We start from the raw sequence: 12,109 nt of genomic DNA on the forward strand, positions 1-12,109 counted from the left end.
AATTAAAATCTTTAAAAAAAAATGGCTAATCTCACAGTCGGTGAAAAAACTGAATACTTTTCCCTTAAGATTAGGAAAAGTGTTATGTCTGTTTTTACCATTTCTATTCAACATTGTGGTAGACGTCCTAGCCAGCACAATAAGGCAAGAAATATAAATAGAAAGCATACAGATTGGAAAGCAAGAAGTGAAGCTACCTTTATTTGCAGACAACAGGACTGCCTATGTAGAGAATCCAATGGAATCTATAAAAAAGCTACTGGAACTAATAACTAATAACTAATAAGGGAATTTAGCAAAGCAACTAATATGTACATATTAGTCACCATTATGATACAAGATCCATACAAAAAAAATCAGTTGTGTGTATGGAACCAGAAAAGACCCCAGATAGCCAGAGGAATGTTGAAAAAGAAAAGAAAAGCCGGTGGCATCACAATTCTAGACTTCCAGCTCTATTACAAAGCTGTCATCATCAAGACAGTATGGTACTGGCACAAAAACAGACACATAGATCAATGGAACAGAATACAGAGTCCAGAAATGGACCCTCAACTACATGGTCAACTAATCTTTGACAAAGCAGGAAAGAATGTCCAGTGGAAAAAAGACAGTCTCTTCAACAAATGGTATTGGGAAAATTGGACAGCCACATGCAGAAAAATGAAACTGGACCATTTCCTTCACACCACACACAAAAATAGACTCAAAATGGATGAAAGACCTAACTGTGAGATAGGAATCCATCAAAATCCTTGAGGAGAATACAGGCAGCAACCTCTTTGACTTCAGCCACAGCAACTTCTTCCTAGAAACATCGCCAAAGGAAAGGGAAGCAAGGGCAAAAATGAACTATTGGGGCTTCATCAAGATAAAAAGCTTTTGCACAGCAAAAGAAACAGTCAAGAAAACCAAAAGACAACCGACAGAATGGGAGAAGATATTTGCAAATGACATATCAGATAAAGGGCTAGTATCCAAAATCTATAAAGAACTTATTAAACTCAACACCCAAAGAACAAATAATCCAATCAAGAAATGGGCAGAAGACATGAACAACAGACATTTCTCCAAAGCAGACATACAAATGGCCAACAGACACATGAAAAAGTGCTCAACATCACTTGGCATCAGGGAAATACAAATCAAAACAATGGCATCAGGGAAATACAAATCAATGAGATACCACCTCACACCAGTCAGAATGGCTAAAATTAACAAGTCAGGAAACAACAGATGTTGGCGAGGATGCAGAGAAAGGGGAACCCTCCTACACTGTTGGTGGGAATGCAAGCTGGTGCAGCCACTCTGGAAAACAGTATGGAGGTTCCTCAAAAAGTTGAAAATAGAGTTACCCTACGACCCAGCAAGTGCAGTACTGGGTATTTACCCCAAAGATACAAATGTAGTGATCCGAAGGGGCACATGCACCCCAATGTTTATAGAAGCAATGTCCACAATAGCCAAACTATGGAAAGAGCCTAGATGTCCATCAACAGATGAATGGATAAAGAAGATGTGGTGTATATATACAATGGGATATTATGCAGCCATGAAGAAACTGAAATCTTGCCATTTGCAACAATGTGGATGGAACTAGAGGGTATTATGCTAAGCGAAATAAGTCAATCAGAGAAAGACAATTATCATATGATCTCACTGATATGAGGAATTTGAGAAAGAAGACAGAGGATCATAGGGGAAGGGAGGGAAAAATGAAACAAGATGAAACCAGAGAGGGAGACAAACTGTAAGAGACTCTTAATCTCAGGAAACAAACTGAGGGTTGCTGGAGTGGAGGGGGGTGGGAGAGATGGGGTGGCTGGGTGATGGACATTGGGGAGGGTAGGTACTATGGTGAGCGCTGTGACTTGTGTAAGACTGATGAATCACAGACCTGTACCCCTGAAAGAAATAATACATTATATGTTAATAAAAAATTTTTAAAAAAATCAATGTGTTTCTCTGTACTAGCAATGAATGATCAGAAATAGAAATTTAAAAAGCGGGATGCCTGCATGGCTCAGTTGGTTAGGCATTTGCCTTCAACTCAGGTTGTGATCCCAGGATCCTGGGATCGAGTCCTGCATCGGGCTCCTTGCTCAGCGGGGAGCCTGCTTCTCCCTCTACCTGCCGCTTCCCCTGCTTGTGCTCTCTCTCTCTGACATATAAATAAAATATTTTTTAAAAAGAGATTTAAAAAGCAGCATCATTTAAAATTTAAAAAAATAGCACTTAGAGGTAAATCTGGCAAAAGATGTGAAAGATTTGTACACTGATAACTACAAAATGTTGCTGAGAGATATTAAAGAAGACCTAAATAATGGAGAGATATGTCTTGTTGATGAAATGGATGACCCAACAATGCTAAGACGTCAATTGTTCCCAAATTTAATCGATATATTCAATACAATCACAATAAAAATCCCAGCATTTCTGTAGAAATAAGCTGATTTTAAAACTGGGATCGAGCCCCGCATCGGGCTCCCTGCTCAGCAGGAAGCCTGCTTCTCCCTCTCCCTCTGACCCTGCTTGTGTTCCTTCTCTCGCTGTCTCTCTCTCTCTGTCAAATAAATAAAAATCTTTAAAAAAACAAAACAAAACAAAACTCATACGGAAGGGGTGCCTGGGTGGCACAGTCAGTTAAGTGTCCGACTCTTGGTTTTGGCTCAGGTTGTGACCACAGGGTCGTGGGATCTAGCCCCGTGTAGGGCTCCACGCTCAGGGTGGAGTCTGCTTATTAAGGCTCTCTCTGCCCCTTACCCCTGCTCGTGCGCTCTCTCTCTAAATAACCTTAAAAAAACTCATACAGAAATGTAAAGGATCTAGAATAGCCAAAATAAGTTTGATAAAGAAGAACAAAGTTAGAGGACAAACACTACCTGATTTCCAGACTTATCGTAAAGCTATAATAATCAAGACAGTATGGTATTGGCATAAAGACAGACAAATAGATCAATGGAACAGAATATGGGGTCCAGAAATAGATCTATACATATATGTACAACAGATTTTCAACAAAGGTGCAAAGAGAATTTAGTGAGGAAATGATGGTCTTCAACAAATAGTGTTGGAATCTTTAGGTGTTCATATGTAAAAAAATATCAATCACCTTGAACTATATACAAAACTTAATTCAAAATAGATCACAGACCTAAATGTAAAACCCCAAACCATAAACCTTCTAGAAGAAAACATACAGGAAAATGGTTGTGACCTTGGGTTAGGCAAAGAATTCTTCGATATGACACCAAAAGTATAATCCATTAAAGAAAAATAAACTACCCCTGATCAAAACTAAAATTGTCCTTCAAAAGACACTGCTAAGAAAAAGCAAGCCATGGAAGGAACAAGTATTGGCAAACCATACATCTCATAAAGGACTTGGATCCAGGATAAAAAGTTCTCAATGCCCAATAATAAGTTTTTTTAAAAAAAGGGATGGGGGAGAGAAGGGACAGTCTGAAAAGAGACTTTACCAAAGAAGATAAACAGATTGCCAATAAGCACAGGAAAAGACTTTCAACTTCATTAGTAATTATGGAAATGCAAAGTAAAACCACACCAGCCACCTATCGTAATAGCTAAGATTAGAAAGACTAATACCAAGTGTTGATGAGGATGTCAGGGAACTGTATCCCTCACACACTGCTAACCTAACTATAAAATGGGACAACCACTGTGGAAGAATGTTTGTCAGTTTCTTTAAAAGTTAAACATACATCCACTGTATGATCCAGCCATTTCATTCTAAGAAATGAAAACATGTGTCCACACAAAGATTTGTGCATAAATGTTCATAGCAACTTTATTTGCAACAGGCAAAAACTAAAAATAACTCAAATGTCCATCAACAGGTGAACAGATAAACATTGGTACAGCCACACAATAGAATACTACTCAGCTGTAAAAAAGAGCGAGCTACAGATACACGTAACAACATGAATTTCCATGTTGTTCCATCTATCTCACTAATTAGGCTGAGTGAAAGAAGCCAGGTTAAAAAAAGAGTACCTATTGAATGGTTCCTTGTAAAATTCTGGGAAATGCGAACAGATCTATAGTAACAGAAAGCAGATCAGTATCAATGGTTCCTTGGTGTTGAAGTAGGGAGATGTAAGGAGGTTGTGGGGAGAGAACAAGGGAAGGGTTTACAAGGAGGCAAAGATAAGTTTCATTATCTTGACTGTGATGGTTTCATGAATGTATACGTGTCAACATTTATGGAATTGTACATTTGAAATAGATGCAGTTTGAGTTACATCTCAATAAAGCAGGCTTTTTTTTTTTTTTTTTAAGCATAGGTCCATTTTCTTGTAGTCAGAGTTTATCTTTCACCAATGTACCTGGTGGAGGTAAACACTAAAATGAACTCAACACACAATCCATGCAAGGAACTGGACAATGTAACAGAAGGCAAATTATCTGCTTTTGTTGGGAGACTTCCAGTTTGGTTAAAATGTTTTGAAAAAAAAAAACTCCACTGATTTTGTTTTCTTGAAAGACTTATTTTCTTTCTTTTTTTTTTTTTAAGATTTATTTATTTATTTATTTGACAGAGAGAGACATAGCGAGAGAGGGAACACAGCAGGGGGAGTGGGAGAGGGAGAAGCAGGCTTCCCACGGAGCAGGGAGCCCGACGCGGGGCTCGGTCCCAGGAACCCAGGATCATGACCTGAGCCGAAGGCAGACGCTTAACGACTGAGCCACCCAAGCGCCCCTTGAAAGACTTATTTTCTTGGAAAATAAAGGCTGGTATTACAACTGAAGAGCTCACATATATTTTACTACTTTCAGGAATATCTTGGTATGGCAAAGGAAAGGATATTGGAACTAAGATTCCAGGGGCTCCTGGGTGGCTCAGCCAGTTGAACGTCTGACTCTTGATTTTGGCATGGGTCATGATCTTAGGGTTGTGGGATCCAGCCCCATGTTAGGCTCTGCACTCAGCACGGAGTCTGAGATCCTCTTTCTGCCCCTCTCCCTCTGCCCCTTCCCCTACTTGCTCTCTCTAAAAAAATAAAATCTTTTAAAAAAAGAACAAGATTCCATGAAAAAACACACACCAAGATTCCATGAATGAGAGGGAGTCTATGTAAGATTGTCTCTTTTTTTTTTAAGATTTTATTTATTTGAGAGAGAGCAAGAGAGAGCACAAGCAAGGGGAGGGAGAGGGAGCAGCAGACTCCCCACTGAACAAGGAGCCAGACACGGGCTTGATCCCAGGACCCGGGATCATGACCCAAACCAAAGGCAGATGCCCCACCGACTGAGCCACCCAGGCGCCCCTACGTAAGATTGTCTTATTAAATGATTTGTCAATGGTCAAATATGGATGGTTTTTGAGACAATGAAGTTTGAGTTCTGTCATGCTTAACTAGCAAAGTGTGCCTACATACTGGGGAAACGTAAAAGTCTCATCATTTTTACATCTCAAAACAAAGGCCAGGAAACATTGTAAATGTAAGTAATGACATGTATGTGGCTATTTTTTAAGTTTCTTGTTTCCCAGTCATAACCAAATAAAATCTGTAAGAGAGAAGCCAAGTGTCTTGTACTATAATATGCTTATGTGACCAAGTGAAAAGAAAATAATTTATCTCCATTCTGCTCTTATGACAGATTTCAAGTCTATGTTGGGAAGCTGAAGGAAAGGTTATGAAACCCCCTGTGGGCAATGGGAGCTACATAGTGAAATGGGGTGGAGATGGGAAATGCAGAGGCAGAATGATGGGGATATGGAACACACTGAACAGTCTCGAGTTGCTTACAGAGTGAGAGTTCCAGAATTGGAATGGGGTTTGAAGGGAGTGGAAAAGACTAAGGATTGGTAGGGGAGGGGACAAGGAGTTTTTAGAGAACACGATGGCAAGCAACGGAGAGGGCCGGGTGAGACCGGGTAACTCATATTACTTTCTTTTCCTGTCAATCAGTCCAGGTGGACAGTTTTCTCCAGTGACATTGAGAAGCTCCAGAGTCAGAGGTATAAAAGTGTCCGGACAGAAAAGGGTTTTGAAGAAAGGCAGAAAAGAGTGAACAAGAGGTTGGGCAAACTGAGGCAGCTGAAGAGGGCTGCTCCAAGGATGAGTTTTTGTTAACAAAAAGAAACAATTTTTGCAACAATAACAAATCTAAAATCTTAACTCCCTAAAAAAGGCTTTTTTTTCTATGTTCCCTTCCACTTTTTGTCTATACCAAAGAAAACCAAGCTTGTTTGTCTCTTTTGATTCTCAACCACCCTGTCAACGTTGCTCTCTAAAGGGTTTTATTAATTCACATTGTCTGTACCAGTTTCCCCAGCACCAGCGGCTTAATTTAACAGCTTACTTTCATTTGCAAGTGGTTAATTGCCAACAACAGTCAACACTTTTCTGATCTGCTATTTCATCTCCTTTTGTGTGAGATATATCGTTTGCCAAGGCAAAATTTTAGTAACAAGTATGGAAACTCAATACAAGAAATCTGCATCCCTCTCTTCCCCCCCAATTCTACTTCAAGATGATTTAGTGTGTCTCCATGTTACCCTATTTTTCTGCCCCACAGCACCTATCAGCTTACTACCATGCTCCTTCCTCCCCCCGCCCCACCCCCCCGCCGCCCAACGCCACCATCTGGCCCACACTCCACCCCTGATGCTTAGTAGTATCACAAACCTAGAGTCAACACCACTTGTCAAAGCTGAAACTCTGTACTCTTTCTTAACTTCCTTACAGAGTTTGTCACAGCCTCTTACCACCCCCCCCCCCCTTAGAATTCTCCCTCCGCCCCCCCGAGTCCCACCCCCACCAAACAAAGAGGTTGGTCTGTGTTTAGTTTGCTCCCATTGCGCATTGTATCTATTAAATAATAGATTTCTAATCAGTCTTCCACTTGAGTTTGGAAGCTTGTTTAGTTCCAACCACTTAGTGAGTGTCCACCCAGTGCCAAGAGTTGTGCAGATAACTAAGGTATGTGTACACGTCCAGAAATAGATGAATGTTGAATGTATACCTGAATGCATAACACTGGAAAATAGAGGTGAGAACTCGCCAGATCCAAAACTCCAAATAAAATATTGACAGTTTCAACTCAGCCCTTGCTATTTTCCAATCCCAAAGAGCAGCCAACAACAGGGGACCCCTCCAGGATCTTTAAGCACACCTGTGTTCTGGTAAGGGTGCAAATGAGTGTGTGAGATAGCAGGAAGGACACGTTCAATGATTTTTAAATAGTGTGAGGTGAAAGGGCCAAGGCTGGAGAGGGCCCAGAGGCAGCTCCCCAACTCTTCAGATCATGGTTTGGGAAACCCATCCCCTCACACAGGAAGATGCCACTCTGTTCTTCCATGCCTTTATTAGTGACAGCAATGGACAAGAACAATGCCAGGCATAACAGACACCCTGACCCAGCACCGGGGGTGGCAAGCAGGCCCTGTAGGGCCACTGGCACATCCAGCCCCAGTCCAAGATCCAGTCTACCCAGGCCATGTCCCCGAATGGGCAGGAGGCTGTCTGTCCAGTTTGTTTGTGTGGATCAGTCTGTCTGAGTGTCTGAGCCGCTGCCTGCAGGGCCCCCCCCATCCTCGGCACGTGGTAGGGGCTGTTGGGAGCACAGCGTGGCATCCCCCGGTGGACCACTGGGCCCCGGTGCTGACCATGGGGGATAGGGCCAGGGACTGGAGGTGGCAGGGGGCCAGGCACAAAGTTCACTCCAGGGCCACATCCTACAAAAGAACCAGCCATTATCAGAGAGCGGGCTTCTGACCAGGTGAGCCCAGCTCTGCCTCCGGGCAGCTTTAATCCTCCAGGGTGAGCTTCTCTGGGCTTCTGTTTCCCCATCTACAAAATGGCAACACCACTTCCCCTACCTCCAAATCAGCAAATTATGACAAAGAGTTGATTAACGAGTCTACAGATGTTGTTGTAGATCCAGCAGTGACTGAACCCAATCCTGGGGGCACAAGGAGCTACCCAACTCCTCTCAGTCCACCTGGGCACAGGAGGCTAGGCTGGGGAAGGTGCACAGGGAGGCTGGGAGAGGTAGGAGGGGAGACTGCGGAGGCACCTACCTAAGTGGGATGACATCGAGAAGTCTTCTGTTGAATTATAATTGAAGAATTCGTGGGGTGGGAAGGGCTGGCCTGGGAAAAAAGGGGTCTCCTGGGGCAGGGGTGGAAACAAGGGAGGTGGCGAGGGCTGAGGAATGGGGTAGGGGAAAGGTATGGGAGGGGGCAGGGGAGAGAGCTGGGGTGGGGGCAAGGCCAGCTGCTCCCCGAAGTCTGGGGGCTGCCCATGGCTCCCCTGGAACGGATGATCCGGCTCTCGCCAGTCCTCAATCCACGGGTCTAAGAACGGGATGGTTGTTTGTTTTAGGCCTGAGAGCCAGGCCGCCCAGAATTCTGGTTGTCCACACTCTTAAACCTCTCTTCCCTCCTATTGGAGAAAAGGGCCACCAGGCGGGGACACCCTCTGCTTCTTAGCCCATCTTCTTACCCCATCTTCCTCATTCTCTCTCATTTCAGGCCAAGCCCAGGGTATGTTTCTTCTTCCTTGCCTTTCTCAAAGTCACAGATCTGCCTTTGCTCTGACCTCATGCTCCCCTCTAGAGCCTTCTCCCTTTGTATGCCCGGTTCCTGTATCTGTAGCTTTTTCCTCTCCTAGCTCCTCCCCACAGACCAACAAATGAGCCTAAGAAGTCTTCTCTCTAGACACCACGAGACCCTGTCATGTTGTGGGTCTCACAACCCACAGCACCTCAGAGGTCTGCCTGAACCAAACTCACCAGTCACATCCTCCACCTCACTCTTCCTTTTCACATCCCTATTTCTGGACCTCCAAACTGAGTTCAGAAGACCTAAGCCACCACAAACTAGCCTTACAACCATTAGAGCACCCCTCTCTTTGCTGGGGATTAGTTCTCATCTAAAAAACAAGGAAACCCAACCATTATATAATCAAAGTCCTAATCCACCTCCTCAAGGCTCCGACTCCTGGCTACCAAGTCCTAGCTTACCTCCGTGACATTCCTGGCCTCTGTGTCTTCACACCCTCTAGTGCTGCTATAAACAGCCTTCTAACATGACTTGTGCCCCCAACTCAACAAACACTACCCTGTAGGTACCATGTACATAGCAATTGTGCTAGACACCAAGGCCAAAAGGGATGAGCTGGCAACAAGGTAGGAACCTCGCCCTTTGAGGACATGATCCAGGGGGAAAGCAGACATGGAAACAATCAGCCACCATGCTCCTTTTGAGAGCAAGCAGGAACTGAGAGGCCTGACAGCACCAGCTGAGGGGTTTCTTTGCTTCTGCAACATCAAATGACTGCCCTTCCTCCATTTCCGTCTTTCCACCCTCCCACCCCCATGCCTAGCTAGAAGTCCCCCATTTCTTCCCTATTCATCTGTGGGATAGGGGTCTTTTGACACGCTGCCTTATGTGCGCAAAGCTTACATGAACTCACATACAAAGATGACTATATGCTAGACCATACGGAACCAGAACTTGGATCAAAATGTTGTTCCCGTGATCTCACCCTCCCCAGGGGATGAGAAAGGTGCACTCAGGAGCCACAACAATCCTTCAATAGGCCTCTACTCCCTGAGTACTCTGTCCTATTCTGTTTCTGAGCCCTATGCTCTAAGAACCCCCTCTGCATCACTCTCCTACTCCCTTGTAGTAGGGCTCACCAGAGGGATAGTCACGCTTGGGCAGCTCCACGCCCCAGGCGTCAGCCACGTGGGTCAGAAGCAAGTGTGAGAGGTGGCGGTGCGCGTGTTGGTCCCAGTGGACACCGTCCCGGTGACGGTGCTGTACCGCATGCCGAAAATGAAAGTGGAGGTCGAGGACATCAAAGCAGTGGTCCCCGGCCAGTGTTGCACTGTAGAAGTTCCCTTCAACCACATCCCGCCGCAGAGACCCTGCCAGGGGCTGGAGCTGAGTAAGAAAGTGCAGCATCTAAGAGCCGCACAATGAAGCAGGGTCGGGAGGGAAGGCTCTCTGTCTACCAGTCAGCTGCCTCCTCCCCCATCCTGAAGGGCCTCAGTCACTTGCCTCTGGCAGAAGGAAACCCCCAGTGACACGCTCCCCCAAGGGCATGGCCATGTTCCACACCAGCAGGCACGAGTCTGGCAACACCTGGTCCATGCGCACAAACACCCGCTCCAGGTTCTCCCGGTAGCTCTCCATCGAGCAGCGGCCATACCTGTCAGACAGCATGTAGGGTGGGCGAGAGGACAGGGTGGATAGCCTCTGAGCCATACCTCCACCCCCAACCAGTATTTCCCTCTCCCCCCGCCCCAACCTGGAGAGATCCCAGAGGCAGGAGTTGATGATCACCAGGTCCGGGGCAGGCCCGTATGTCAGCTCCTCCAGGACGCCCTCGAGGTACTCGGAGTAAACGCGGGTGAGGAAGTAGAAGCGCACAAGGTGGTGGCCAGAACCCGAGCAGAACTGGCGGACCTCCCGGTACTGCGTCCCGTTGTGTAGCTCGCCCAGCTGACCCCCAGCCACCAGTTGGTCCTGTTCAAAGCTCAGCTCCCCCTGCCCACCCCCCCACCCAGCTGGTCAGACCCATGCCAGGAAGACCCTGCCAGGCCAAGGTCTGTGCCCACCCACCACTGGCGTGGCTACCAAGCTTCCCTCACCTTGGCTTTCAACTGGGCAGCTGTGAGCAGTGAGTCCCTCTGGAGCAAGAGCACCAGGTCCTTGTACACAGCCCGCTGGACTGCAGGGAGACAGAGATCCTGAGGCTAAAACAAGCCTCACCCCACCCTAGCTCCTCCCAAGTCCAGGCCTCCCATCTTCCCAAGGCTGGGGCTGCCCAACACCACCTCTGTGGAGCTCATTACAGAGGCAGGAGAAAAGGTGAGGTTGAAAAAATCCTGGTACTACCTCTGCCTTCTGGCGGTGCACCACCCCCAACTTAGTACACAGTGGCCCAATCACCTGGCAGAAGTAAGTCGGCCAAGTCACCCAGGAGACAGACAACACAATCCACTGCTCCCATGAAGGAAAGTATGGGAGACTGTCAGGGAGGAAAATGCTGAGCAAGGATGGGGTAAAAAATGTGACAGACTACATCGGTCAGGACACCTGTGGAAGATTGCATGGGGAAATAAAAAACAGAACACCTACTGGACTGGAACAGACTAGGGGTCAGAAAGAAGGTTTAGGATGGTGACAAAGGGTCCAGTCATAGAAAACAGACTGAAGGTGCGGGGCTGGGTAGTGTGAACCTAGAGGGGCACTCACTTGAGTCCCCCAAGATGACCACGAACTTGTTGTGTAGCAGCTGCTGGACTTCCGAGGCCTGGAAGTGGACCATGGCGCTTCGCAGGGGGAGGCGCGGCTCCTCGTTCTCCAGACAGAAGACCATGCCGCCGCTGCCAATGACGGGCTGCGGGGAGAGGCCACTAAGCCGCGCGCGGGCGGGGACTCAGGACAGGTCGGCCCCAGGGCCCGCCCGGGATAAATGAGACCTGCGCCGGCCCCTCCCGGGCTGCTCAGGGCTACGGAGGCGAGGTGGCGGCGGCACAGTGGGACCCATGGTGGCGCCTTGCCTCGGTCCCACTTGGCACCAGAGGCGGGGGGTCGCCAGCCCGCGGGCCACCAGGGCACCGAGGCGCTTCCCGCGCGGCGCCGCCCTGCGCCCCGCCACGTGCCCGCCACCGCCCCGCGCATGCGCGCGCCCGCTAGCGCCAATTACCGAGTCCCGGGGCTCCGCACCGTTCACCCACGCCCGGGGCAGGCCCGCGCACCGCGCGCCTCGCCCTCTGGGGGCTCCGGGCCTAGCCTCATGTTCCCGCGCCCCGGGAGGCCAGTCGGTTCTGCACAGCCCGCGCCCGGCGGAACCCGTGCGTCCCGGTTAGCCGTCGGTGCGCAGCCAGGAGCCCAGCGCTCTCCATGCGTGCGTCGCGGCGGCCCCGACGGCGCCTCGGAGCCCCGGGCGGCGACGCTCACAGCTTCCACTTCCGGTCACCCATGTCCCGCCCTGCGCGACCCCCGGCGCCCGAGGAGACAGGAAGGCGGCGGGGGTGGCCGCGGCGGGGGGCAGGGGCCCGGGCCGGGCCCACCCGGGCGGGCACGAGGCCCGGGTGTGGGCGGGGGCGCGGCGGCGGCCGAGTGCAG

The 12,109-nt window shown here is 48.1% G+C and overlaps 1 protein-coding gene across 1 annotated transcript; it reads right to left on the bottom strand.

Annotated features, from left to right (window-relative positions):
• Positions 1-7,362: 7,362 nt before the first annotated feature.
• PCED1A (PC-esterase domain containing 1A) lies at positions 7,363-12,076 on the bottom strand. The gene is given in 9 exon segments (XM_032419554.1): positions 7,363-7,555; positions 7,557-7,702; positions 8,048-8,323; positions 9,670-9,916; positions 10,034-10,184; positions 10,284-10,522; positions 10,627-10,706; positions 11,234-11,378; positions 11,688-12,076. Coding segments are annotated over 8 exon segments (1,365 nt in total). The 5' UTR covers positions 11,358-11,378; positions 11,688-12,076; the 3' UTR covers positions 7,363-7,453.
• Positions 12,077-12,109: the final 33 nt, after the last annotated feature.

Source organism: Phoca vitulina, unplaced genomic scaffold, assembly GCF_004348235.1.
Source record: "Phoca vitulina isolate PV1807 unplaced genomic scaffold, GSC_HSeal_1.0 scaffold22, whole genome shotgun sequence".
In the NCBI taxonomy this organism is placed as follows: domain Eukaryota; kingdom Metazoa; phylum Chordata; class Mammalia; order Carnivora; family Phocidae; genus Phoca; species Phoca vitulina.